We start from the raw sequence: 27,961 nt of genomic DNA, 5'->3' as shown, positions 1-27,961 counted from the left end.
CCTTCACCACCACGACGTAGCCCTCGGGCGGCAGCTGGCAGAGCTCGTTCTTGAGGTCCAGCACGGCCCGCACCAGCTCCATGACGTTGAGGTACACCTGGTCGTCGGTCCGGTCCAGGTTGGCCGTGGGCTGGATGGACTGGGGGGAGGGGGTCGAGGTGAGTCGGGGGACATTGCCACTCTTCATGGGCAGGTGTGACCGGTGCCAACACAGCCACCAGCCCGATTGAAAGGACTCTTCTCTGTCCCAGGGGTGCCCCCTCCCTTCCACGTCCAGGGCAGTGGTTTTCCAGCTGGGGAGTCTTTAGCGAAATACTAGTGGCGGCCTCACGCCAGACCAACTGACCCATCACCTGGGCACGGGGGGCAGGTAGTCTCAAAGCTCCTCAGGTGATTATAACGGACAGCCCAGGACGAGAACCACCGTCCCACCCCAGGGCTGCTGTGAGGACAGCAGGGTGCTGGGAGCCAAGGGGAGAGGCTCCAGAAGGAAGGGGTCCCCCACTCCAGGGCTGGACTGGTGAGCTGTCTTCCAGGTTGGGGAGGGGCCCCAGAGGACAGGAGGCTGGTTCCCCTTGGGTGTTCGTGAATGAGCTGTGTGGCCTTAGGCAAGTTGCCTCCCCTCTCTGGGCCTCCTCTATATAATGAGGATCCGGGACTAGACTCCATCTGAGCGACTGTGACGTTTCCACAATCCATGGTCTCATCAGCTTCAGCAGAGCCAGCACGTACCTGCGCGCCCAGCCGCGGTGGCTTCTGTGGGGGCCCCGTGAACTCCACTGCAAGGAAAAGCATGGTGAGTGGGGGGCGGCTCTCAGCACCCCGACCCTTCCCTTTGTGCCTGCTGAACCTCTCTCCCCTGCCACCAGGAGAGCCCAGGGACGTGAACCCCAAAGTCCAGGATGGCAGGGAAAATGACCTTCTGCTCTCCCTGGTTTTCCAGTAACCAGGGACACGCACTGCCGTCCCATTTATAGAAAGAAAAAACCAGAGCCATAGCCGAGCTGGAGCTGGCAGTGGGCGTCCTGCCCCGGCTCGTGCTTGCTCCCCGGTGGGTGCCGGGCGCAGGAACCAGCACACACTGTGGCCCTGTGGTCCCTGGGGGAGAAGCCTCACGTGGGAGGTGGCAGGTGTCTGGGGCCTGGGGCAGGTTTGTGAGGATTCTCTAACGCTTTGCCTTAGCATTTGGGGCTGAGGAAGCAGGATAGCAGCGGAGCCCAGCTTTTCCTCTGCGGAGTGAGCGCGGCGTGAAACACCTGGTTCAGAACACCTGGTTCTACTCTTGCCTCTAGCTCCGCCACCTGGGGCCGCTCAGGTACACACCCTGGGCCTTAATTTTCTTTTTTTTCTTTTTGAGACAGAGTCTCACTTTGTTGTCCAGGCTAGAGTGAGTGCCGTGGCGTCAGCCTAGCTCATAGCAACCTCAAACTCCTGGGCTCAAGCGATCCTCCTGCCTCAGCCTCCCAAGTAGCTGGGACTACAGGCACATGCCACCATGGCCGGCTAATTTTTTCTATATATATTAGTTGGCCAATTAATTTTTTTCTATTTATAGTAGAGACGGGGTCTCACTCTTGCTCAGGCTGGTTTCAAACTCCTGACCTCAAGCAATCGGCCCGCCTCGGCCTCCCAGAGTGCTACAATGACAGGCGTGAGCCACCGCGCCTGGTCCTTAATTTTCATTTGTAAAATAAGACTAGCTCAGGAGGGACCCTGGAGCCAGAATGCATGTGTTCAAATCTTTGAGCTTTCCTAATTATTAGCTGTGTGACTTTGGGCAAGTTACTCAACCATCCTGTGCCTCTTTGTGCCAGGCCTGTGCCTGACTTGGGTTAAGTTCTCTGTGACTGTTGTCATCACCACCATCAGCCCCGCCCCTCTAGGACGCAGCTGCCGGGCTCCCCGCTGGCTCTTCCCTCCCTGCCTTCTGCAGAGGCTTTGGAGACCCGGAGGGCCTGGCTTCCCCTCCCGCTTTCTCTCTTCCATCCCTCGGCTAGAGAAGATGAATGTGAAGCAGGAGAGGCGGGTGGAGCTACTTCGTTTTCCTCCCCAAGGAGCCTCCGACAGAGTGAGCGGAAAGAGAAAGGAGAGAAGCCCCAGCTCCTGGGGACAAATGCAGGGGGGAGGTGACCTGAGAAGGGACTGAGAGAGGGACGAGGAAGGTGCCAGGCAGGGGGTGAGGGATGTAGGTGGCAGAGCAGCGTGGTGGCTCTGCGCCCCAAAGCCGGCCCTCCCTGCACTCTCCCAGTTAAAGCGAGGCAGGTGCTTCCTAGAGTCGCAGAGACGCGGTTGTCCCCGGCACTGGGCAATGAGCGAGGGCAGCGGCCCCGCCCAAGAAGCCAAGCAGAAACCCCCCAAAGGGAGGCAGGAGCACTTACTGTAGCCGGCCTCCTTCTCCGGGGTCTGGAAGGAAGGGAGGAAAGAGAATCTGTCACTCACACTGCTCTGGGGACAACCCCCTCCCCCCTTCATCTGTCCCCAGCTCCTCCACTGTGGTTAGAGATTAGGGCCGTTGGAGGGGGTGCCTGGGAGCTCCTGACCAGAAGGACCTTTCTGGGAGGCAGAGGGGCCCCGAGGAAGGCCACAGCAGTGCTAAGGGCGCGGGTCACACACGAGCTCGGAGAAGAGCTGCGTGGAGGCTGGCACGTGGGGAAGAGACACCTCCCAGGACAGGGATGGGGGTGGGGTGGGCAGCCGAGGGGGAGCTGGGCAGGCCCGGGATGGGGGAGTCGGGGGTCCTGAGGTGCAGGGTCTTCTCTCCTGCTGACTTACCAGCGGGGACTTGTCGTTCATGTAAACCATGGGGTCCTGCAGAGAAGGAGACCAAAGCAAGGGACTTAGGGTTCCAGAACCGAAAGTACCAGGAACGAATCCGCTCGGGCTAGCCGGGGGTATGGAAGGGGACTCGGGGGGACGCAGGACACGGAGACCCCACCCCGGGCCGGCGCTCGCTCACCAGGGACTTCTCCTCCTCCCGCAGCCACTGGTAATCCAGCACCATCTGCTTCTGCTGCTTGTCCAGGATCTGCCGCATCTTGACCTTCTCGGCCTCCCACAGCTGCTGGGCCTCCTCTCGGCTGCTGGGCCGGATGAAGTCCTCCTCCTGGAGCACGGCGGGGCAAAGAGAGGACGCAGTGAGCCCCGCCCTCGGACTCCGAGGAGGGACAGACCTCTGAAGAGCCCCGAGGGAGTTGCAAGTCTCGGCCTCGCCAGCTGCTTTTTTCTTGCAAGTTTGCTCCTAGAGCCCCAGCCGTGTGTGCAGACAGCGGTTACCTGGCGCCAGCCTCGAGCGCGTGCCTGTGTTGCCCTGAGACGCCAAACCCGAGGACGCGCTGTTTAACATGCACGGCATGCAGACGATCACTGATCTGTCAATGACGTTTTATCCTCTAGCGACTGCCCTAACATTGTTTCGTCAGTTGGCATTTGTGACGGTTGCTGTCATTTAATAATAGATTTAGAAATGTCTACCCAAAAGATCAAATGACACTCTACAAATGGGACACCTGCACTCGAATGTTTACAGCAGCACAGTTCACAGTCGCAAAGGTGTGGAAACAACCCAGGTGCCCATCAGTACATGAGTGGATTAATAAAATGTGGTATATGTATGCCATGGAGTACTATTCAGCTTTAAGAAACAATGGTGGCCGGTCGCGGTGGCTCACACCTGTAATCCTAGCACTCTGGGAGGGCGAGGTGGGAGGATTGCTCAAGGTCAGGAGTTCAAAATCAGCCTGAGCAAGAGCGAGATCCCGTCTCTACTATAAATAGAAAGAAATTAATTGGCTAACTAATATATATATATAGAACAAATTAGCCAGCCATGGTGGCGCACTCCTGTAGTCCCAGCTACTTGGGAGGCTGAGGCAGGAGGATTGCTTGAGCCCAGGAGTGGGAGGTTGCTGTGAGCTAGGCTGACGCCACGGCACTCACTCTAGCCTGGGCAACAAAGTGAGATTCTGTCTCAAAAAAGAAAAAGAAAAGAGAAACAATGGTGATATAGCACCTCTTGTATTTTCCTGGATACAGCTGGAACCCATTCTACTAAGTGATGTATCTCAAGAATGGAAAAACCAGCACCACGTGTACTCACCAGCAAATTGGTATTAACAGATCAACACTTAAGTGGACACATAGGAATAACATTTATCGAGTGTCAGGCAGGTGGGAGGGGGGAGTGGGGCATGGGCGATATACGTAACCTTAACATTTGTACCCCCATAATATGCTGAAATGAAAAAAAAAAAGAAAAGAAAAAGAAATGCAAAGCCAGCCTTCTGGAAACCCTTTGGTGCTTATCTCCACCTAAGCAACCAAGTTGGCAGGTCTGGAGGCTTCCAGAGACCGTGGTGCTGTCTCTAACCCTGCAATACGCAGCCCCACGTGCATCCGTGGCTGAGCAGAGCCTGGGAGAAGGAGCATGACTTCCTAGTAAGACGTACTCTTTATTAAGATAACATTAATAGCTTGGGTTATTTAAATAATGGTTAGAAGAAATGCAAGCGCTAAGAGAGAAAATGAGAGCAAAATTTAAAGAGATATAGCTCTATAGGTATAAGATAAATCCTTCCTCTCCCTAAACTTATTAACCTAACCCTTCTTTTAACTCAACTGTGAGGCTTTGGACCTATTCATAGTTTCAGCTGCTGGTTCAGAAACAAAAGGTATTGCATGCCTGCCTATTTTCCCTCAATTGTTCCCAGGGTTCACTTGTATAATTATCTGCTCAGTCCCTCCAAACTATTTGGCTTTTTTTCTGCTGCCTATGATCACCCTGGCTTCCTGGACTGGTGGAGGAAGCATGTTATTGGCATCCTCTTGATTGTACAAAGCCCAGGGATTGCCTTTGCCACAGGCAGGATTCTTCTATAACCCCCAAAATGCTAAAATGATCAAGGGACCAAGCTGGCAGTTCCCTTAATTCCTTTCCTTCAAAGTGGCATTTACATACAAGTCACTTGCAGAAAATGCTAAAAATGATCTCTATCTACTTCTAGCAAGCCATAATCCCTGCTAAATCTCTTAAAAGTTTCCCCCTAAACCCTACAAAACATTGAATATTACAATATGGTTCAAAATAGTTTTATTGGGATATTTTTCCTAGTGCTCACTGAGCTTCAGTTACTGATCTCAATTTTTAATAATACCACTCCCCACAAATTAGGCTTTTTGCTGAAATATTCTTTGTCCACTAATCTATTCAATAACTATTTATTAAGCAACTATGTGGCAGGCATAGGACTAGGTACTGGAAGGACAGTGGTTTTAAAATATACAGTGTTCCTGTTTTCATGGAGCTAAATAAATAATAGACCAGGTTAGTGCTCAACCTCAACACTATTGACATTTGGGGCCAGATAATTCTTTATTTCAGGGAAATTTTTTGTACATTGCAGGAAGCTTGGCGTCTTTCCTGGCCTCACCCACTAGATACTGGTAACACCTCCCAGTTGTAACAAAAATGCCTCCAGACATTATCAAATGTCCCCTCACAGGGAAACTCATGTTAGTTGAGAACCACTGAGCTAGACTTTATTTTAGAATACATTTCAGAATGTAAGAGTATTTTATAATTATAGAACTGTTAAAAATAAAATAGGATTTGGCTGGGTGCAGTGGCTCATGCCTATAATCCCAGCACTTTGTGAGCCTGAGCTGGGAGGATCCCTTGAGCCCAGGAGTTTGAGGCAACATAGCAAGACCCCATCTCTGCAAAAGTTTTTAAAAAGTTAGCCGGATGTGGTGGTGCACACCTGTAGTCCCAGCTACTTGGGAGGCTGAGGTGGGAGGATCGCTTGAGCCCAGAAGTTCCAGGCTGCAGTGAGCTATGATCATGACACTGCTCTCAGCCTGGGTGACAGAGTGAGACTCTGTCTCTAAAAAAATTAAATACATACATGCATACATACATACATACATAGGATTAATTTCTCAGAGGCTGATGCTCCAAAATGAGGAATATTTAAGGCTATAATAAATCTCCCCAGTTAAATGTCAACACCTGCAAACACAATGATATAGTTGCTCAGGCTAAATAATGACAAATAGGAACTACGATGTCAAAATTTCTAAATATAAAGTTAGAAATTTCTAGGGAAAAATGTATTGACTGAGGAAGACCAGGCTAAATACTGGTAGGATGAGTTACTACTAGAGTCAAGAAAATACTACACAGTTTTACAAGTGCTGAGAGAAGATTTCCACCACTAAAATGTTGAACATGCCCAAGGACTGATTGTCCTAAATATTTTAACAAACACACATGGGAAGACTTATTCTGATGTCTTCCAATTTCATAATAAAACTCAAGGAGAAAATGAAAAAAACATTTAATCTCTTAAGAGCTGCCTGTGCTGAAATGCAGCTCAGGTATTCTTATTGGGGAACGGCTGCTTACATTTCTGATTACACTGCACTCTTAAAAGGAATCAGGTGTTTTATAATGACTCTAATGGCTGTGCACCTGCCACAATTAGGCTACCACCCGTCCTGTCAGCCTTATTTTCACCTGCCCAGGTGCCCTTCCTTGTCCTAGCCAAGCAGCTCCTGCACGTGCCCTGTGGTTTCCCAACACTCAGTCTAGGCTCCTACTAATACCTCTGGCTCTTCCATTCCCTGCATGCCAATTTCTTCCTGTCCAAACCTCCCCTTCCTTCAAGGCCCATCGGAATAAAGCAGCTGGAAGGAATTATTCTCCTCTCTGCACTCCCATTCTGTGGCACCTACAACCTCCGACTTGCAATGACAGGTACGCGTGTACCTGGCCTCTTCCCTCTGGCCGACTGGAAGCTCTTTGAAGGCAGAACTGCTGGGTTCCCTCTTCAGCACCCAGGACAGCGACTGGCAATCAGCACATGCTGTACTGCTTATTGAATATTACTATTTTAAATCTCAATTGTGAGTCCTCCAAGAGGGGAGACTGCCGCCCTCCCTTCTCTGGCGTGGCATCCCACAGACTCCCAGATGAGTCAGGCTATAGAGCCAGTAATTAGAAAAATTGTTTTATTGTCAGAAAACCATCTACAAATTTTTGTTAAATGCTTTCAAACGCTTTGCAGGGAGCCTATTATACCTTTTCAGCATTCTACCTGGAAGAGACTTTCTCAATGTTTCTGATCTATATCATGACATGCAGTTTATATTTTTAACTTTATTTTTGGGGGGGAGAGTTTATTTAAAGACATGCTCATTGTGTTCTTTCAGGGAGATTTTCCTTATGGCAATTACTTATAAACTCCTGACACAAAAGGTCTTTCTTTCCTGCTGCACAGTCTGTCTTTATGGAACTGAACAAAGTCCTCATGGAGAAGCAGGCCTTAGACAACATACTCCTCAAATGTGCCAAAAAGAACATTGTTCTAAAAGAACACATTTTTTAAGCAAAACTCAGTAAAACTTAATTAGTTACGAATAAAGACTCAAGGGCAGGAAGGGTGCAGGAACTGAACACAGCCTGAATTATAGTACACGCCTAAAAATGCAGTTTTATTATTGTTAAGCATATGGAAAGATAAAAATTGGTTCAATTAATGTAAAAGAAAAAAGCGAGGTAGGTCAGGGGAAATTTATTTCACAATAGTTCTTGGTGTCTTGAATTCTAAGTTCTCATGTTTGTTTCAAAAGTTTTCTAAACTAAGAATAATGGCGTAGAACTAGATCAACACATTTGCCTACATTTTCCAAATCTATTATAATAAAAATGTTTTTTTCTAAAAAAAAATTTTAGTCATGTATACTGAGCGTGAAATGTCATGCATGTATACAGAGAGCTAAAATATTAATAAGAGTTTTAGTCTGTTTTGTTACTCGGTTTAGTAAAATGTATCATGGCAACTGACCCTCAGGTGCATTTGTATGAGGGAGACGGTTGGGGGCCAGTGCCCATCCGGTTATAAGCAAAAATATTCTTGTTACAAGACCTGACAATCAGAAACTAGCGCAGGAAGCACTCAGGGCTCTGCCGGCAGCTGACAATGCAGAGGTGATGGGGGCGGGGCATAGCTCCCTGCCTATATCCACACTGGCCCTAACCTCCTTCCCACCCAGCCGCAGCCTTTGCAAAAGCAGCAGGAGCAGTGGCCACGGGAAGCCTTTCCTTTTTCGTGAGGAGAGACTTAGCAACCAAAGCCACCAGGCAGGCAGGCAGGGTGGGGCGGAGCTCTAGCGCCACTGGCTTGGCAGTGCTGTGCCCATGGGGCTTCGTGCCGCCAGGGACCACCCTACCCTGGGGGCTCAGGGGAGGCAGAGATTTTTACAACATCAGCCGCAGCACCTGCATGGACAGGGGCCGGTTCGGGTCCAGCCGGCGTCCCAGAGGTGGGGGGGAAGAGCCCGGCTCTGCCCCCAGCCTCTGCCATGTGTGCAAAGGGAAGGGAGTCACCGAGCCCCTCGGTGGCCTGACCGGAGGAGCATGGCAGCATGGAGGGCATCTCCTGAGCCTGAGCACACGGGGTTCCCGGCGTCCCAGGCCACCTCCCACCAGCAGCCTCCTCGGTCCAGGCGGGGACCCAGCATGCAGAGCCGTCTTACCCGCATGCTGTGGCGCTTGAAGACATTGTGCCGGTGGAGAGGTGGGGTGTGCAGCGAGTTAACGGGAGACGGGTACTCCATAGGGCTGGTGAGCGTGGGGGAGCTGGCACACAGACCCTCCGGGACCTATTCAGGAGACGCAAAGAAGCACAGGACACAGGACGAGGCAGGAAGGGGGACAATTAGCTGCTACGAACACGAGCACAAAGACACGATGCACAGGCGCTGCGGGGGCACGGGGCTCGCCCCCAGGGGCTGAGCAAGAACGGGCCTGGGGGTGGTCCCCACAGGTTGCCGACCTACTGAGGCCAGGTCTCCTCCCTCAGCATTCATCGGAAAAGAGTCGTGTTACAGACTGGCAGGTACGATTAGCCCACGGATTTATATTTCTATATGAAATTTTTTTTTAATTAAAAAAATGTATTCCTCTTTTGAATACCCCATAAGTATATGTTTCCTTTTTAAGGACATTGTTTCCATCTTTTGAATCAAGTCTTTTTCTCCCCATGAAGAAGATTTATTAGTTCTTGCATACGCTGGCTTTGGCACTGGGACGTTCCCTGGAGAAGAAATCTGTGACCACACGACACCACCTTTCTGTAAAGAGCACGAAATGCATGCGCGCGGTTTCTGTTGGGTGAGATGGTCCCTTTTTGAGCAACGACTCTGAGCTGGGGAGGCCTCAGAAGAAATGAGAGGAGACCGGGTCCCTCTCTCCTAGATGTGACGACAAGAGACCCACGGGGCAGAAACGTTCACAGTCAGGGCCCCAAAGCCTGGGAGAGTCGCGGCTAGCGAGGACAGAGGTGGGGACAGCTCGGGGAAGCCCTGCCAGCTCTCCAGTCGCCACCCTGTTTCTGTCCACGGCCTCTGCGGGGAGCCCCGGGGAGCGACTCCATTCTCTGGAGAATGTCACTGTCCCTGGCTCCCTGGGACTCCTTGCCCAGGGTAGGAGGCCGGTGGGGGGCTTGGACACGGAGGGTAGCTGCAGGCAGGCACGTGAAGCGGCGGACACCGTAGACAGAGGGACTGGGCATAAGGCAGGTCTCAGCTGCGGACAGCCTGGCAGGGTTGCATTTTTATTTTTCCTGATCTGAGCTTAAATTCTGTCCTGGGTGCCGGGGAAGAGCTAACCCGGGCCCTCTCCTCCACCACCCCAGTGGGTGGTCACTGCTCCCCGAAGGCATGAGAACGGAACGTCGGAAAGGACCTGGAGGAGGGATGCCCGTGAACTTTGCCAGCCCTCTGCCTCCGTAGTTACCTGGAACTGCAGCTTGGGAGCCAGAAGGTTGGTTTGCGGAGGGGGTCTGTACTTGGGCCGGCTGGGCTGGAGAGAGAACACAGAGGTACATCAGTCCCTGTCTCTGTCCTCGAGTGAACACGGCTCACAAGGGGCCAGCAGGCAGGAGACAGCTCCGGCTTGTCCAGAAGGAAGGAGACTTGAGGGACAAAGTGATCAATATCGAAACATCTTTCTTCGTCCACTTACTGAACACCAATTGCCTGCTGAGTGGTGGGCGGTACAGAGAGGCCACCTCTCTGCCCCCCAGGAGGATCGCTAATTGGAGGGGTTAATGACCTGTGTGCATGTAGCCTCCCTCAGTGTGGGAGCACCTGCCAACTCAGGCATCCACAGCCACGGACATTCGGAGCTAGGAGGCCACCAGGGCTCGGGCACTCGTGGAAACTTCGTGGAGCTGGGCCTGAGGGAAGGGGCAGGACGTGCCAGGCAAGAGGGACTGGATTGGGCATTGTTGGGGACTGAATGTTCATGTCACCCCCCCTCGATTCATATGTTGAAGCCCTAACCCCTACAGTGATGGTATTGGGAGGCTCAGCCCTTGGGAGATGATTAGGGTTAGATGAGGTCATGGGGCGGGCGGCCCTGCAGTGGGATTAGCACTCTAATGAGAAGAGGAAGAGGGACCAGATCTCTCTCTCTCTCTTTCTCTCTTCCCGGTGAGGACACAGCAAGGCGGCCATCTGCAGGCCAGGACGAGACACCAGCACCTTGACCTTGGACTTCCCAGCCTCCAGAACTGGGAGAGACAAATGTCTGTGGTTTAAGCCACCCGGTCTGCGGTATTTTCTTACAGCAGCTCTAGCTGACTAATACGGGCATGGTCTCCTGGAAGCCACCCACCTCATGGCAGTGGAGCCCTGGTTCCCGGGCCCAGGGCTGCCATGGAAGACAGGGACACAAAGACTAGACCCAAGGGACCCAGGACACTCCTTGTCTGTGTGTCCTCAGGGGATCTCATTTGTCCCTAGAAAACTCCTACAAGTGCCCAGCCTCTCTAAGGAAGATTTTGAGGGACGACCTGCTGTCCCACAAGGTGCCTGAGTCTCAGATGCCACCTGTCCGGGCCCTGGTGTGACACGCTGGGTTGAAAGGCCGACCAAGGATGGTAGGGGCATCCTGGCTACGCAGGGAGTCAGACGGTGACCCACTTCCACTGTGACTCAGAGGACCCACAAGGCCAGAACTTGGCTTACCTTGGGTGGGGGTTCCTGGAAGGCCGTAGGCTCCAAGATTTTGGGGGGTCGGTAGCGAGCATTCCTCTCTTGCTCAATGGCAATGTCCTTCTCCATCTGATAAATGTCACTGCCGAGGAGTCAGGTCAGATGGGGGGAGAGAAACAAGGTCAAAGTAAGACACCCCTCAGGGGCTCCTGTTTGCAAGGGAACCACCAGATCCACTTCTGTGTCCATCTCCCTGCAGAGCGGCCTGGGACAGCCCTGAGACAGGCTGAAATGTGGCCCTGAGGCCTCTTGGTGCTGCTGCAGCTGCCGTGGCCCCTGCCTGCAGCCCTTGATCCCCGCTCACCTGAGGCTGCACACGAGCTCCGTGAAGCGGGGCCGGTCACTGGGGTCGTAGTCCCAGCAGCGGGTCATGAGGGTGTACAGCACAGGCGGGCAGAGGTCAGGCTTGGGCAGCCGGTCCCCTTTCTCGAGCACCCCGATGACGTCCTTGTTCTCCAGCCAGAAGAAAGGCTGCTTCCCAAAGCTCAGGATCTCCCACACGCACACGGCTGGGGGACGGGGGGAGGGATGCTCAGGCCCCATGCTGGGGACACGCCAGCCCTCCCCCCGGAACACTGTGGCCCTCAGTGTCCGTCCCAGCCAGGGAGGGGCTCCCGCCTCATCCTGCCTCTCCTCCCAGTGCCCGGGGCCTTGCCCGCCCTGGCGGCCCACCCGGGGGCTGACGACCTGATGAACTACGGCCCCTGACTCGGCCCCTTTGAGGTGCAGCTCTCAGGGCCCTAGAGGTGGCCGTCAAAGCACATCATTGGGACCCCCGGTGCCTTCTCTTAGAAGGGAGTGGAGCCCCCGCAAGAGAGCTGGAGGTGGAAGCTTAGTGCCGACACTTGCTGCCCATGCAGTCGTGGGCAAGCCCCCTGGGTTGTCCCCAGCCTCAGTTTCCCTGTCTGGAAAATGGGAGTGATAATTATGAGACTTTCCCGGAGGGCCGTGGGAGCACTAGGTGGGACCGCGCACAGGCTGGCGCTCTGTAAAGGAGACCAACCACCCCGCCTTTGTTCCCCCCGCTGCCTGAACCTCCTCCTCAGCACAAACGTCGAACCTGTGACTGCGACCTCCCTCCAGGGTGGCCCCGCACCAGTCCCTGGGGCTGCTTGGTGGAGCCCACACTCGTCACAAGAGCCTTTTCCAGGAAGGTGACCCCGTACGGCCCAGGCCAGCCCCCGCCCATGTCACCCCCACCGCCACCAGGCTCCTCTGGGACTTCTTAGTGGCCACAGCAAAGCAGGACCCTGGGAACCTGGGGAAGGGCAGAGCCCTGTTCCCCGAACCCCCTGTCCTGCCTGGTCACGCAGGGCAGGGCCCGAACCCTTTCCCACGCCCTCCCCAGTCACCACTCACCAAACATCCAGACGTCGCTGGCCGTCGTGAAGCGGCGGAAGTTGATAGACTCTGGGGACATCCATTTGATGGGGAGACGAGTCACAGAGGCTGTGGGTGGGCAAAGAGGTTTACAGCAGTTGATTAGGGAGAAAGATCCGGAATTATCCAGAAGTACGGCCTACTCCCAGGAGACCCCTGGCCTGGGCCACCCAGCCACAGGCTTCAGCGACCCTCCCGGTGAAAGCAGGGGCCAGAATGTCACCCTCACCTTTGTAATACTCCTCGTCCTCAATATACCGGGAAAGGCCAAAGTCCCCCAGCTTCACGCACTCAGGGGAGGCCACCAGGATGTTCCGGACGGCGATGTCCCTGGAAGAGGGAGGTCAGGACCAGGGTGGGGCGCTGCCCCCCTTGGGAGTGGGAACACTTTAGCGAGACAGAGAGGCAGGGGACAAGAGTGCCAGCCAGAGACCTGGTTGCCAGAGCAGAATCCGGCAGCTTCTGTGGGTGGCTGTCCCCACTGAGTGGTCTTGCTAAGGCACAGCTCAGGTGGGAGCCCGGCCAGCCCTCTGCCCCGACACGCACAGACCGTGTCATCTCCTTCCCTCCCGCTGCCGGGCTGCCTCTCGTCACCCTTGTCACCAGTCTCCAGCCCAAAGCACCTGCCCCCCACGTGCCCCTTCTGTGCCTGTGTGGTCCCCTGTGCTGGGGAGGCTGTCACCCTGCTGATTCTTCAAGGACGAACCCCAACCACCTCCCTGGCCACAGTCGTGTCCTGCTGCTCTGCATTGTACAGGACTGTGCAGGCTTCTGTCAGAGCAGCCGCCACAGCCGACTCTGATGGAGCACTTAGGATCCTACAGGTCTTCGTGTCACACACGGAGACCCTCAGAGCCCCCTGGTGCAGGGAGGAGACCTGCACAGAGAGCTGCAGGCACCTGCTCAGCAGGTCAAGGTGGAAAAGGGTGCAGCCCAGGTAGCTGAGCTCTCACATGCCCCAGGAGAAGCACTGCTGACTCAGTTTACCAAGTATTTATCTGTGTATTTCTTTTCTTTTTTTTTTTTTTGAGACAGAGTCTTGCTTTGTTGCCCAGGCTAGAGTGAGTGCCGTGGTGTCAGCCTAGCTCACAGCAACCTCAAACTCCTGGGCTCAAGCGATCCTCCTGCCTCAGCCTCCCAAGTAGCTGGGACTACAGGCATGCGCCACCATGCCCGGCTAATTTTTTCTATATATATTAGTTGGCCAATTAATTTCTTTCTATTTATAGTAGAGACAGGGTCTCACTCTTGCTCAGGCTGGTTTCGAACTCCTGACCTCGAGCAATCCACCCGCCTCGGCCTCCCAGAGAGCTAGGATTATAGGCGTGAGCCACCGCGCCCGGTCTATCGGCGTATTTCTCACAGGCAGACTCCACGCCTTAACAACGTTTGTTTTTATTATCGAAAAGGTGACTTAAAGGCAGGACAACTTCAAATAAACAAATGATCAAAGGAAACGAATCGGTCACCCCACCACTTCAGCCCAGGACTGTTGCCGTCTCACGTTTGACCCCCATGCTAGAATGTATGATTCCCGAGGAAAGGGACAGTTGTCTGTTTTGGTCACGACTTTGTCCCAGAGCCCGGGACAGTGCCTGGCACAGAATGAGAGTTCCATGATATTATCGTACCAGCGAATGCCGTTTATGTCCCCCAGTGTGACTCTGCGTGGAATCAGGCACGAGGCCACTCAGCAATGTCAATGTGGGGCAAGTGCCCTGTGGCTGACTCCTGAGGGTGCCAGGTTGCTGTGGCAGGGACGGAGCAAAGGCAGGTGGAGGAGGACCTGCTCCACGGCCTCGGGGAGGCTGGGACTCTGCAGCCCAGGGTGCCGGGGAACCAGGGTGCTGTCTGGGCCGGGACCCCAGGATCTTCCTGGCGCTGCTCCAACCCCGTCCCTTCTTCCCTGTGCCACCAAGCGCACCAGCTGGAGGACAGTGAGAGCCATTCGAGGCGGGAGGCGCCGACCTGGCACTCACAGGGGAGGGCTTGAGGAACTGAGCCACCATCGGACACCTTGGACTTTGGAGTTACCCTTTTTTTTTTTTTTTTTTTTTTTGAGACAGGGTCTCACTTTGTTGCCCAGGCTAGAGTGAGTGCCGTGGCATCAGCCTAGCTCACAGCAACCTCAAACTCCTGGGCTCAAGCAATCCTGCTGCCTCAGCCTCCCAAGTAGCTGGGACTACAGGCATGCACCACCATGCCTGGCTAATTTTTTTTTTCTATATATATATTAGTTGGCCAATTAATTTCTTTCTATTTATGGTAGAGATGGGGTCTCGCTCTTGCTCAGGCTGGTTCCGAACTCCTGACCTCGAGCAATCCACCCGCCTCGGCCTCCCAGAGTGCTAGGATTACAGGCGTGAGCCACCGCGCCTGGCCTGGAGTTACCCTTAACAGCCCCAAGAAGCGTGGGCGGCTCTTTCAATTTTACCTACGAAGGGGGGTCAGAGGCTGGTGGCACAGGTGGGGCCAACGCTGGGACCCCAACACTGGTCTGTGCGGGCTCCAGCTCTGCTTCACCCCGACCCCCGGGGGCAGGGGAAGGGCCCGGGTGCCTCCCTCTGTGCCTACCTGTGCACGCAGTTGATGCTCTCCAGGTAGGCCATGGCCTTGCATATCTGCAGCGCGTACAGGACCAGGGTGGGCACCTTCAGGGAGCTCTTGTTTCGCTCCAGGTAGTGGCCCAGCTGCAGGAAGGGAGGTCCGTCAAGACCCCCGGTGGGACCCCACCAAGGAGCCACGGGGCCCAGATTGCTGGCGGCCCCCCACCCTTCCCAGGGGGTAAACCCCAAGCCAGTGAGATGTTCCAGCAATTTCCTCTACAAATGGGCCCTCTGGGCTGTTTCAGCCGAACAGAGAAGCTGGGGAGGAAGGGTCCCCACTCTGGCCTGGTGGCCTTGCGGCCTTCCTGCCGCTTCTGGCTCACCTCCCCGTAGGAGTACAGCTCCATGATGATCCAGGTGGGCTCCTCTTCGATGATGCCGATCAGCTTCACGATGTGCGGGTGGTCGAGGTTCCTCATGATCACTGTGGCGGGGGCAAGGGGACCGGCCGGGGTGGCTCAAAGTCCAGCATGAGAAACGTGCTGTGCTGTCCCGGCCGGGAGACCAGCCCCTCCAACGTGGTCCCAGCACTGCTCACACCCCCCCACCTGCTGCCCCGCTACCCAGGCCCAGGACCCTCCCACCTTGGAGGCCGGGGGTCTCGGGTCCCACCCAGGGGACGCCTACCTGCCTCGCTCATGAACTTCTCCTTGTTGTCCAAAGTGCAGTCCTTCTTGCAGGTCTTGACGGCCACGTTGGTTTTCTCCCCTTTCTGCAACGGGAGTGTGCTCAGGGCCATGCGGTCCAGCCTGCGGCTCAGAAGAATGTGTCCCCTCCCGGCTTCACCCTGGTTCTCCCATGGATGTCATCAGCCAGGGAAGGCAGGGCATGTCTTTCTCCTATTTCTCTCCTCCTCCTCCTCCCCCACTTCCTTTCTTCTGGGTCGGGCTGTGTTGGAACTGGACAAATAACTCTAGCCTCTGGCTGTCCATGGGAGGACGCAGGGACCCCATCACCTGCCTAAAGTTACGGACATGTGGCAGAGCACCTGCAAGACCATCGTCAGATGTTATTGTCAGGTTTTAAATTCTTTTTTTTTTTTTTTTTTTTTTTTTGAGACAGAGTCTCGCTTTGTTGCCCAGGCTAGAGTTGAGTGCCGTGGCGTCAGCCTAGCTCACAGCAACCTCAAACTCCTGGGCTCAAGCCATCCTCCTGCCTCAGCCTCCCGAGTAACTGGGACTACAGGCATGCGCCACCATGCCCGGCTAAGTTTTTCTATATATATATATTAGTTGGCCAATTAATTTCTTTCTATTTATAGTAGAGACGGGGTCTCGCTCTTGCTCAGGCTGGTTTTGAACTCCTGACCTCGAGCAATCCGCCCGCCTCGGCCTCCCAGAGTGCTAGGATTACAGGCGTGAGCCACCGCGCCCGGCCAGGTTTTAAATTCCTGTTGCCCTTTTCCCGGGCTCGGCCTTTCCCCCGGGCCTGCTAGCAGCTCGTCTGCAGACACCAGCCTTGCCCAGCCTGTCAGTGGCCTTGAGCCCAACTCCACCGGGGGTCCTGCCCTTCCTTTCCTCAGAACCGCGTCTCCCGGTCCTGCCTCCACTTCCAGCCTGGCATTCTGTTCCCCTTCCTGGAAATGACACCCGTCTGCGTCGTTCCCCGGGCACTTTGTAAAGACTGTCCTGCCAAGCAGACGAGGGTCCCCATGTCATGTGGCCGCCTCCCGCCCGCTGAGATTCGAGCTCCTGTCTCGCCTCACAGCCAAGCAGAGGAGGAGTGTCAGGGAAGTGCAGGGAACTCACGTGATTCGTGTAGACACCTTCATAGACCTCCCCAAAAAAGCCTTCCCCGAGGATTCGATTCAGAACCACGTCTTCACGGGCGACGCCGTACTGCGGACCTGCAGCCGGAGGGGCAGCGGGTCACGGAGCACCCAGACCGGCCAGTGTCCCCTGGGGAGCCTGAGTGTCACCAGACCCCCCACAACACCTCAGCCAGGATCCCGAGGCTGGGCTGGGAAAGAGTCTAGAAGGTTCCATGGTCTCAGACCCAGGGAAGAGCCGCCACCCTGTCCCCTCCGCAGACTGGGTCTCAGTTCACATTCCTAGAATCCCCACCCGGCTCCCCAGGTGCACAAAGGTCAGTCGGTCGCTGCAGGGAGATAAAAGAACCGCCTCGGCTTCGAGTCAAAGGCGCTCCTGTCTGAGCCACACACAGGAAGATACAGGAAGAAAAGGATGTTCCCTGCGGTGACACGTGAGTCCTCACGATGTCATTTCGTGGGTGTGGTCGCCGTGGCGGGGTCAGGACCTACCTCCGGGCCTTCGCAGGGTCTCGTCGGGAATCTCCGCGTAGATGTCTGACTCTGGAACGACAGGAGGATGCCGTCAGCGGGCACCGCCGGGAGCCAGGTGTGTGGCTCCCACCTGGAGGCCAGCGGAGCCACAGGGGCAGGTCGGGGAGAAGCCAGGCGAGTCTCGGGCTCCCCTCCCAGGGTCCAGAGCGGCCACACAGCCGAGGGGACCTCGGCTTGAGCTCCTGCTCCCCACTTCCCAGCCGCGTAATGTGGCGCAAGTCGGTTACTGTCCTCTAATCTCAGGTTCCCTTTATGCGAAGTGAATGTCTCTGGGGAATGTTGTCAAGATTGAATAAAATAATACCTGTCACATTTTAATGCCATTACAGGGTGAATATTAGTGTCCCCTGCCAAATTCATACATGGAAGCCGTAACCCCAATGTTAGGAGGTGGGGCCACTGGGAGGTGATTAAGTTGTAGGGGTCAAGCCCCCATGATGGGATTAATGTCTTCATAGGAAGACGAAGAGAGACCAGAGCATTCTCTCTCTCTCTGTCTCTTTCTCTCCACCATGGGAGGACACAGTGAGTGACCAGCCATCTGCAAAAAAGGCACAGAATCTGCTGGCACCTTGATCTTGGACTTCCTAGCATCCAGATCTGTGACAATAAATTTCTGTATTTTTTTTTTTTTTTTTTGAGACAGAGTCTCATATTGTTGCCTGGGCTAGAGTGCCGTGGCATCAGCCTAGCTCACTGCAACTTCAAACTCCCAGGCTCAAGTTATCCTCCTGCCTCAGCCTCCTGAGTAGCTGGGACTACAGGTATGCGCCACCACACCCAGCTAATTTTTTCTACTTTTGGTAAAGATGGGGTCTTACTCTTGCTCAGGCTGGTCTTGAACTCCTGACCTCAAGTGATCCTCCTTGGATTCCCAGAGTGCTAGGATTACAGGAATGAGCCACCGTGCCTGGCCTTAAATGTCTGTTTTTAAGCCACCCTGTCGGTGGTGTTTTGCTACAGCAGTCTGAGCTGACCAAGATGAACACGGTGCCCAGTAGTAGGCACTCAGTACATGCTAGCTGCTACCATTCATGACATTTGTCGGCCGTCGTTGGGAAGTGATAAGGGAAGGTCGTTTTTCTATAACTTGGAGGAAACCCTGGCTGCCATCGCAAGAGCAGGCAGCAGTAAGCGAGCGGAAGGGAGGCAGGGGACGAGGCAGGCAGCTTACCGATGCTGCAGCTCTCTGATAGGTGGGACCGCCGGGCCTCCAGGGATCTGCAGGAGGACGTGAAAGGGCAGGAGCTGGTGAGCCCAGAGCCTGGCCGTGTTCCCCTGGGCAGCCTTGGCCCACCGTCTCCACCCACCCCACTTGGGAGGCAGCCCATCCTGATGAGCACCACCTGGGAGCACGCCCAGGCTGCAGGGGCTGGAGGGGAGGGCCCACAGTGATCCCCTAGGATAACACCAGGCGGCATTAGGACGTGGCAACATTCCTCCAAGTATTTGCTGGGGGCGGTGGGGAGGGCGCCCTTGTGAAAGCCAAGCTGGGGTTCCAGGGTTCTGGAGCCCGGGAGCCAGAAACCATGTATGTGGGGGGCCAGTTTGTTCTTTCTTCTCTCGGCAGACGCGGGCGGAGCTGGGCCCCGGCCTCTGCCTCCCCGTGGTACTCACAGCATGGGGATCTGGGGCAGGCTGTTCCGCTTCTCACCGTCTGGGGAGAGAGGAGGGAGAGGGGGTTGCAGGTGGGGGCACAGCGGCCTGCGTGGCCGGCTGACCTCCTCATGGTGGTCCCCCATCTGCCTCTTCCATTCTCCCTTAGCCGCAGAGTGGGGGCCAGGGAGGCCTCCGGCCAGAGCTGGGGTCCTCCTTTGCAGGCTGCCTCCTGCCAGACTCCACGCGGCCCCGCCCGGACCCCCACGTCCTGCTTCCAGCCCCCAAAGAGAGACACACAGGAAGGACCAGTCGAGTTCTAGCAATGGCTTTGCACTTCCCGGGGAGGCAAGCACCTTCCCTCCAGGAGCCGCCTCTGCGGGGCCTTTGACCGGAAGGGCCGGGGTGGGGGTGGGGGGAGGAACAGGGCCTGCAGCCCGAGATGGGCTCACAGGACGTGTCCGGCAGGGCCAGTGAGAAACCTCTTCCTCCACTTATGGGTTGACGGCTTAGCATCTCCCACTCTGCCTCTGGGGACTTGGCTCAACTGTGCTGCCGCCCACAGCCCGGCCACTTCGCCTTTAGGTGGAACGCACCTTTCCTGGGGTGGACGATGAGTGAGCCTCCGAGCTCCCCCTGCAGCCGGCAGTAGCCGTCGATGAGGTCCGCCATGTTCTCAGCCTCCGCAGGGGACGAGGTTTTGATGGACAAAGCCTGCAGAGAAGGGACCGGCCACGGTGAGACCCCAGAGCCTGGGCTAGGGGCTGTCCCCAGGGCTGGTGGAGGACGTGCCATTCACCCCTGCCAGGTGCCACCCAACCGCGCCCCCCACCCCTGCTCAGCTCTCTCCCTATGGCCACCAGGGGGCGCTCTGTCACCCCAACGCAGCACCCTGGGCTCTCTGAAGGCGGGTCCCAGGCCCCCCTTGCTTTGGTCTCTGAGCACACAGCACAGTGCACTGTCCTGGAAGGTGCTCGAGAAGTAAAAGCAGAAACTGAGAAAAGGGAAGGGAAGGGATCGCGGCAGGACAGATGCAGGAAAGGAGAGAGAGACGAAGGGCCTGCAGTCTGAGCTCTTTCACCCACACACACCCCACGCTGCTGAGGCCTCGGTTTCTGGGTCATTGTCCACTTGGCAAAACTTAGGCCTCTGATTTGTTCCTGATTTCTGGTCACCTGAGCTACCCCTAAAACCTTTCCCAATTTCTTTCCTGACAATTAAAAAAAAAATGTCTCCCGAATGTCCTTATGATTTATCAACATCCTGGCGTCCTGTCTCAGCACTGGGTGGTTTCTTGACAAGATCCCCCAAACCAGGACTCCTGCCCGCCCTGGTCGGCAGGCTGAGCAAGGCCCCCACCCTGTGGCTACACCCTTCGGAGTGCCCAGGGGTCCCAGTGCCCAGAGACGCTCACCTGGGGGGCGCCCTCGATGCCCAGCTGCAGCACCGCCTGGCCCTCCTCCAGCGGGAGGCACCGGATGGACTTGATGTGCTTGAACTCTGCCAGGCAGGTGGGCTGTGGGGAGGGACAGGGTCCTTAGGGCCATCCCACTGCAGGGATCAGGCCCTGTAGATTGGTCAAGGTCAAGGGCAGGGGTGTGGCGGGGAAGGGGGAGGGCCAAGGAGGATCAGGGAGTCTCTCTCTTGGGGGGGGGGAGAGAATCAAAGACCACTGGAGCCAGAAGGATGGTCTAGTCCCAGCCCCTCACTTCCTCACTTTGCAGGAGAGAAAAGGAGGTCTGGAGAGAACCAGGACTTGCCCAGGGTCATGTGCCAAGTTGGCGGTAGAGCCGTGACTGCACCCACGTACCCCCCTGGCTCCCAGGGGAGTCTTGCCCCATTTTGCCATTGAGGGAGCAACTCTTCCATCTGAGCCAGGAGAGTAACAGGGCACGTCACTCCCGCCTCCCGCCCACGCCCACCTTGGTGCAGAGGACAGTCACAGGCGCTGAAGAACCACCCGCCCGTCCTGTGGCGCCCAAGCACCCACACACCCGCTCACTCCAGGGCACGGCCTTGGCAGGTGTTTGCTCTCAGTGATAGGGACAAGGACAGCCATGGGGCAGGGGCAGCACACCCCTCCGCCTGGGCTGGGGAGGGCTGCCCCGGCCTCGCTCTACCTTTGCATCTTGGCTAGTCAGCTGGCGGATGCCTTTAGGGCCAATGACCAGGTCCACGGTGATGTTCCATCCTTGCTGGAATAAAAGGGGGGCAGACCATTGTCCCAGCTCTGCCCACCCTGCCACCCAGGAATCTGCAGGAAAGCCCCCGGGGCTAGACAAATGCCACTGTCTCCTGGGCTGTCCGGCTCCTCTGCCCTAAACCCATGGATGTCCCCCACCTGCCCACCTCCCGGAGCTGGTGGCCAACACTTCAGTCCCCGAGTCACCATTAATTCCACTGCAGGCAGGTCCGTGAGGCCCCGATGCCCGAGGACCCACAGCGAGGTTGGCCTCTCCCGGGCCCTGGAGCTGGGCCCCGGCCCCCTTTCCTGAGGGGCTTGGTTGGGATCGGGTCGGGGAGGACAGAGGGAGCGCGTGCTCACAATGAGTTCGCAGCGGTAGGTCTCCTGGTCGATGTTGGCGAAGCCGGCGAGCGTGTTGAAGAACTTCATGACGCACTCCTCCTCCCTGAGCGAGGCGTACTGCTGGAACGTCTGCTGGATCATCTTGCGGAACTGCTTGGGCTGGGGAAGGAGACGAGGTCAGCCAGGCCCGCCCCTGGGCTCTGACTCCTTTCCCTGGGGTCCCTCTGCCAGAGGATGGTCCCCAGGGCCTGTGATCGCAGCGGCCATCTATGACCCGTCGCCACCATGGCCCTGTGAGGGGGGCGGGGTGGCATCCCAGAGCTCAGGACGCAAAGGTGACAAGCCTGACGGGGGGCAGGAGCCTGGGCTCGTCACATCCCTGTTTCCAGCCCCAGAAGGGGCCCAGGCTGCGCTTAGTTGTCCTGTGTCCCGATGCTCAAGGCGGCAGACGCCCTGGCTTCTCCCAGTGTCCCGGCCTGATCCGTTCAGCTCCAGCCTTGGGGCCCAGCACAAGAGGGTCTTTCTGAGCCCCACCCGGCGGATTCCTCACCTTCAAGTTCTCCTGCATCTGCTTTGGGAAAAACAAGTCCAGCCCCACTTCCTTTCTGAAAGAAGGAAAAAAACAAAGCAGCATTTGACTCCCTCACCCCCACGCCAGGCCAATCAGGAGGAGGCGAGAGAGCTTGGGGACACTGAGACGACCCTGCCTGGCTCTGGGGGAGGCGGGAGGGGGTAGGGCCCCAGGACTTACTCCAGGAGCTCGAAGTTGGACTTCTTGTCCAGCGCGTTGTGGGGCATGTCCTTGAAGAACCGCCTGGAGAGAGAGAGACGGAGGGTGTGGGGAGGGCGGCTGACGGGTAGGTGGGGGGTGTGGCCATTAGGACCGGGGCACCCCGTGCCCATGGGTGGGCCTAGAAGCCCCTTTCCCCGCCAGATGTGGGGATTCCTGGGAGGGAGGAAGCTATAAAAGTCATAAAATGTGATATTTAAAAACTGAGAGGAGGCCGGGCGCGGTGGCTCACGCCTGTAATCCTAGCACTCTGGGAGGCCCAGGTGGGCGGTTTGCTTGAGGTCAGGAGTTCAAAACCAGCCTGAGCAAGAGCGAGACCCCGTCTCTACTATAAATAGAAAGAAATTAACTGGCCAACTAATAGATATAGAAAAAAATTAGCCGGGCATGGTGGCACATGCCTGTAGTCCCAGCTACTCGGGAGGCTGAGGCAGGAGGATCACTCGAGCCCAGGAGTTTGAGGTTGCTGTGAGCTAGGCTGACGCCACGGCACTCACTCTAGCCTGGGCAACAAAGTGAGACTCTGTCTCAAAAAAAAAAAGACTCCAGCCTTGTGCTCTGGGAGATCCACTCTAGGACTGGGCAGCGTTTGGGCCTAGGAAGAAGAGGGCAGCTCCGCGAGCACGTGACCCGCGGCAGCCAACGCTGGAGCTACCAGCCTCGGAACACACCCCCCCACCTTCAGGTCCTGGGTTCCCTTTGTGACTTCTTTTTCATTTATTTGCTGTCTCTGGGATAACTGATATTATATGTGTGTATGTTTTTTGTGTTCATCTAAATAATTATTAAATGCAGTACTGCTCATGTAAAAACTTTAGAATTTATAGAACAGAAGAAAATGAAAATAATCTGTAGTCCCACCACTAGACGTGACAGCTGTTAATATTTTAAATATGTTCTTTAAGTCCCATTTCTCCTAAAAATGTATGTTTTGATAAAGATTGTCATGTATTTTTATTTGTAGCAATTGTGTTTTAAGCCACTATTGCGTTAAGCCACGGCCTCCCTTCCCTAAGGTTACTGTGCTAGTAATTTTATTGGCTGTCGTAGACATGAAAAATAATAGCGATTTTAGAATGATTAGGGAGGTAGTGAACGGGAAAATGTTTTATTAGGGAAAAGGAAGCTCAGCAAACACACCCAGGGCATCCCAGTCTCCTGAATCCTGCTGGCTCAGCTCACTCGCTATGTCCCCAAGGGCCTCGTCTCAGTCCCCAAAGATCATTTACAGCCTGGCCGCTGACGAAGGTGCCCCAGTCCCTCAAATGTGCCACAGTCTGCGTGTTTCCACCACTTAGAGCAATCGAACGTCATTGGGGTGTCTGGGAGAAGCAGTAACATCACTAGTCAGAGACACTGCTGTCCCCAGGGAATGAGCTTCTGTGCTGAGTGTCATCTCAGCTGTCAGCTAGGGGCACTCAGTCATCCCAGGCCTGCCCCACCGCCGTCCGGGCATGAGGCTGCGCCTGCCAAGAGCGCCCTCTGGCGCCCGGCTGGGGGGCAAGCCTGCAAAGTTGAGCAGCTAACATCACCAAGTGGACGGTGGAGTCCACAGGCAGGGATGCGCCTGTGATCCGTACCCAGGTGAGAACAGCAGGACGTGAAGAAGCATCTTTGCAAAACCCGGTTGGCTATGTTTGCCTTCTGAACAGCAATAGAAATAGTAACACGTTATCAACATTTGGAAACTACAGGCCGAAATGCCTTCTGAAGTAAAGCAAGCTGAATGTTCTTTCTCTAATTTTGACTTATTATCAGTGACGACTTAACTAATCTTGGGTTACACGTGTACTTTGATCTCTTAGGTCAGAGCCTCCTGGGGCTCTGCTGGCAGTGGGAAACGGTCCTGGGTGTGTCAGGTTAAGGGAGAAAAGTTGTTTGGTTCCTCCAAGTGGGCAGGTACTGATTTCTAGCATACAGGCCACGAATTTCAAATTTTAGTTTACGAGGGGACAGTGATATAAAATAATATATTCGGCATTTATAAACCACCTCCAATAAATCAGTACAAATTAATTAGGTCTGATTCCAACTATATCACATTTTGGAAAAGGCACAACTATGGCAACAATAAAAAGGTCAGGGGTTGTTGCCAGGGTTAGCAGGGAGGGAGGGATGAGCAGGTGGAGCACTGAGGATTTTTAGGACAGTGAAGCTCCTGTGTTATGCTACAATGGTGGCACCTGCCATTATACGTTTGTGCAAACTCATAGAAGTACAACACCAAGAGTGAGTCCTAATGTAAACTATAGACTTTGGGTGATAATGACCTGTCAGTATAGGTTCATTGATTGCAAGGAACGGATCCCAGGGGGTGGGGGTGGGGTTGTTGATAATGGGGGAGGCTGTGCTTGTGTCGGGGGAAGGGGTGTAGGAAAAATCTCTCTACCTTCTGCTCAATTTTGCTGTGAACCTAAAACTGCTCAAAAAAAAATAATAAAGTGTGTTAAAAATAGAGAAAGAAATAAGGGTAAAGATTAAAAAATTAGATTTAAAAAGACAATTATTGAACACTTCTGTCCCTGTCACTGTTCTAAGTACTTTAAATACATCCATTTATTTATTTTTCATAACAACCCTGCAAGGTTGCTACTATTATTAATCATTCCCATTTTACAGATGCAGGAACTGAGGCACAGAGAGATTAAGCAACTTGCCCAGAGTAACACAGGAAACAGAAAACTCCACTGAGGATTCACTTCACCAATCTCATATCTCATGCATACATCATACTTTTTTTTTTTAAGCTAGGAAAGAATATATGTATTTTTTCCTCCGGAGATGCCACATATCTGCAGGCAGGTGACCCAATCCATGATGGCAACAGGACTATTGCCCATGATTTGTGGGTAGGGCCTACACTCTGGAAGCTTTTCAGGCAAGAGACGCAGCCCTGGGAAATTCTGCCTTATGGCCGCATTTTCAGAAATGTGTCTGACTCTCTCTTGGCGAGAAATAGTTGTAACTTGCTTTTAAAATAGCCCAACATAACATACAGCTTTGCATTCAAGTTTAAAAATGATCGGGCCTGAAATCTTCTATAAGGTTTGCAGAGTAGGTATGTTTCCCATCTCCTGCTAACGTCCTGGTTCCTACAGCTTGACGGTCCACCGGTAAGAATGGGAGCCTCTCTCTGACTCTGTTCTCAGACTCGAGAGACGTGAAACAACACGCCTCTTTCATCAAACAAGCGTGGCTTGGGGAATGATCCTTAGCTGGGTCGACAGCAGACATCACAGATTGCTCACTCCCCACGAGACTGTCCCCAAGAGCCACGTCCTGGTGCTGAAGTTAACGCCAGCAATAGCCTGGGACGACTGGCGGACACGCGAACGTGAACTAGAATGCTGTGGGTCACTACAGCAGCGATGACTGACAGGTGACTTAAATGATGGGTGTCTCAAAGGGGTCCTAGAGTCCAGGGTACGAGACCCATAAACACAAAGGTAAAGATAAGCTTTCTCGAATTGTCTAATTTCAGAGGGGAAGAAGAGACTGTCTTGGATGTACAGGAGCCGCGTGATCCCGTTAGGCACACAAGGGCTCAGGTGATAAAATCAACTTCACGCGATGGCCCTGGGCGGCCAGCACTGAACTCCTAAGATCCCCACAAATGGTGGCGAGCCGGGCGGCTGCGGTGGCTGCAGACTTCCTCTGCGCAGGGGATCCGAGCGCGCCCCCCCCCCCCCCCCCCGTGTGCTGAGACCCGGTCACCGAGTGTGAAGCCGTGAGGAGCCCTCGAGGCTGCCCTTGACTGTTCCGTCAAAAATGCGTATGATCTCAGAGCTGAAATCTCAGTGTGACCTCACCTTCCCATCCCACGGCTCTTCCCCCGTTGTGGGGGACCCAGGAGGGGCCAAATTCCCAGCGGCCCCCCAGCTCTGCAGAAGCAGCAGCAGAGTTCTACTCTCTAGCAACTTTGAGGCCACAGGCAGGGTCTGCACCGCCCTGAACTGCATTTGCTGCCGACGAGAAGTAACCCTCGGCCAACGTTTCCCCGGCAATGGTCCCGAAAGGCCCCCCATCCACCCTGTGAGGCTCACTGCACCCAAATCCCCGGGGCTGGTGCAATATGCATGTGCTAAGGTCCCCCCAACCTGCCAAGCCGGGGTTCCCAAGGGTGGGGTCAGGGGACCTCCAGTTTATTAAGCTCCCAGGTGATTCTGATTTGCAACCAGATTTTGAAACTACTGCTCTAAGACAGATAGGGGGTAGAGAGAGGGGAGGGGAGGATGGAAAGGGGGGGTGAAACTGAATGGGGCTGCTTTGATCAGGACAGGGCTAGAGCACAGGTCTAGCCTCGTCACCCTCCTCTGTCCCAAACAGCAACGGCCCCTGACAGCCAGGAAGATGGTCTAATTTCTTGCTACCATTGCTACCATTAGAATGATGTCATCCTAATGATGTCATCCTAATGATGTCACTGGCCTGCCATTGTACTGATAGTGCCCTCCACCATCAGCCCCAACCCCCACTTGAGAGCCAAGCCCACGATTCTCCAGTCTGTGCTCTTCCTTCCATTGATGCCCGGACCTAGAATGCCTGTCCCCCTCCCCTGCCTCCACCCCCTGCCGTCTGAAGTTTCTCTTCCTCTCAGGAGCAGTTTACAGAGCCTCTTCCGAAGCTGTCAGGATTGAGGCTCCTGCATGGAGTCTGTCTGGCACATGCTCATTCTGCTCCATATTATGAGAAACTTCGTACACCTCTGTCACCTCCCAAACACACGTTTGAGGGCATCTCTGGATGATTTATGGATTCTGCTCATATGCACCGAGTGCCCCCAGAGATGGGGACGCAGCAGTGGGCACCGCAGGTGGAAATCCCCACGTTCGCACGTCCCTCTGAGCCCGGCCCGGTGCTCTAGGAACAGCTGCTGAGTTGCGTGAACAGCAGCAGAGACGATCAGGGGGTAGAAGCAGCTCCAAGGCCAGAGCAATGGCTGCAAAGTGGCCGGGGAAGTCTGACCAGAGCGGGAGCTGGCCCTGCAGCCCGAGGACCAGGCGCCAGGCACCCCCGAGCCTCGCCCTCTGTGGGCCACACTCCCCCCTTCCCGGCTCCCACACAGCCACTCTTGCTTCCCACCTGGACGTGTGGGAAGGCCGGGCCAGCCAGGAGCCCGCACAGCGCCCTCCCAGGAGGGGCCTGCAGGCCACGTACCTGAGCTCCAGGCAGCCCAGCTGCAGGGCCATGCCCTCGCTGACCTTGCTGGCGTAGCGCTGCATGTAGTCGTTCCGGAGCTGCGAGAAGAAGGGCCGAGGGTTAGACTCACCCCTGCATCCCCGCTTCCCTGGGCGGAGGCCGCGGACGAGGAAGGGCTACTAGAGCACAGCCCTGCCCTGCTGAGGCTGAGCCGTCCTGCACACCCGCCCCGCCAGGAATGGAACGAGCACGGGGCAGGGACAGAGCACGGGGCAGGGACAGGAGGTTCCCCCAGCTCCGCCTCCCTCTGGAACCCAGGAGGAGGTCACGGTCATGGGGCTTTGGAGACACTTTTACACACGTTCTCTCCCTGCTCCACCTTGGAGAGAAGGGAACTGAGATTTGGGGAGGAGCCACGAATTTATCCAAAGCCCTGTTGGTAAGTAGTGAGATATGTCATCAGCCGCCCGAGGAAAGCCTGGCTCGGTCTCTAGCAAGCCCGGAGGGCGATGACGGAGGGGTCTGAGTCCAGACAGACGATCATGAGGACCCCTCCTGGCCACACT

At 55.2% G+C, this 27,961-nt stretch overlaps 1 protein-coding gene across 2 annotated transcripts in view; it reads right to left on the bottom strand.

Annotated features, from left to right (window-relative positions):
• PTK2B (protein tyrosine kinase 2 beta) overlaps window positions 1–27,961 on the bottom strand; it is a 109,167-nt gene that overhangs the window by 1,894 nt on the left and 79,312 nt on the right. Inside the window, exons 5-29 of one of the 2 annotated variants that reach the window (XM_012775366.2) lie at window positions 27,414–27,493; window positions 22,218–22,280; window positions 22,017–22,071; window positions 21,485–21,625; window positions 21,060–21,134; window positions 20,354–20,455; window positions 19,536–19,653; window positions 18,961–19,000; window positions 18,518–18,564; window positions 17,302–17,352; window positions 16,790–16,887; window positions 15,669–15,753; window positions 15,365–15,465; window positions 15,010–15,125; window positions 12,665–12,765; window positions 12,415–12,504; window positions 11,360–11,564; window positions 11,029–11,137; window positions 9,794–9,859; window positions 8,533–8,658; window positions 2,957–3,103; window positions 2,773–2,808; window positions 2,379–2,403; window positions 733–779; window positions 2–139 (exon numbers count right to left, since the gene is read on the bottom strand). In XM_012775366.2, coding sequence (XP_012630820.2) covers window positions 2–139; window positions 733–779; window positions 2,379–2,403; window positions 2,773–2,808; window positions 2,957–3,103; window positions 8,533–8,658; window positions 9,794–9,859; window positions 11,029–11,137; window positions 11,360–11,564; window positions 12,415–12,504; window positions 12,665–12,765; window positions 15,010–15,125; window positions 15,365–15,465; window positions 15,669–15,753; window positions 16,790–16,887; window positions 17,302–17,352; window positions 18,518–18,564; window positions 18,961–19,000; window positions 19,536–19,653; window positions 20,354–20,455; window positions 21,060–21,134; window positions 21,485–21,625; window positions 22,017–22,071; window positions 22,218–22,280; window positions 27,414–27,493 — 2,262 coding nt within the window. The remainder of the gene's footprint in view (window position 1; window positions 140–732; window positions 780–2,378; window positions 2,404–2,772; window positions 2,809–2,956; window positions 3,104–8,532; window positions 8,659–9,793; window positions 9,860–11,028; window positions 11,138–11,359; window positions 11,565–12,414; window positions 12,505–12,664; window positions 12,766–15,009; window positions 15,126–15,364; window positions 15,466–15,668; window positions 15,754–16,789; window positions 16,888–17,301; window positions 17,353–18,517; window positions 18,565–18,960; window positions 19,001–19,535; window positions 19,654–20,353; window positions 20,456–21,059; window positions 21,135–21,484; window positions 21,626–22,016; window positions 22,072–22,217; window positions 22,281–27,413; window positions 27,494–27,961) is intronic. The other variant, XM_012775371.3, reaches the window with a different exon arrangement.

Source organism: Microcebus murinus, chromosome 24 (assembly GCF_040939455.1).
Source record: "Microcebus murinus isolate Inina chromosome 24, M.murinus_Inina_mat1.0, whole genome shotgun sequence".
Classification (NCBI taxonomy): Eukaryota; Metazoa; Chordata; class Mammalia; order Primates; family Cheirogaleidae; genus Microcebus; species Microcebus murinus.
The sequence above is the reverse complement of the archived record's forward strand: the minus strand, read 5'-3'. Positions and strand labels throughout refer to the sequence as shown.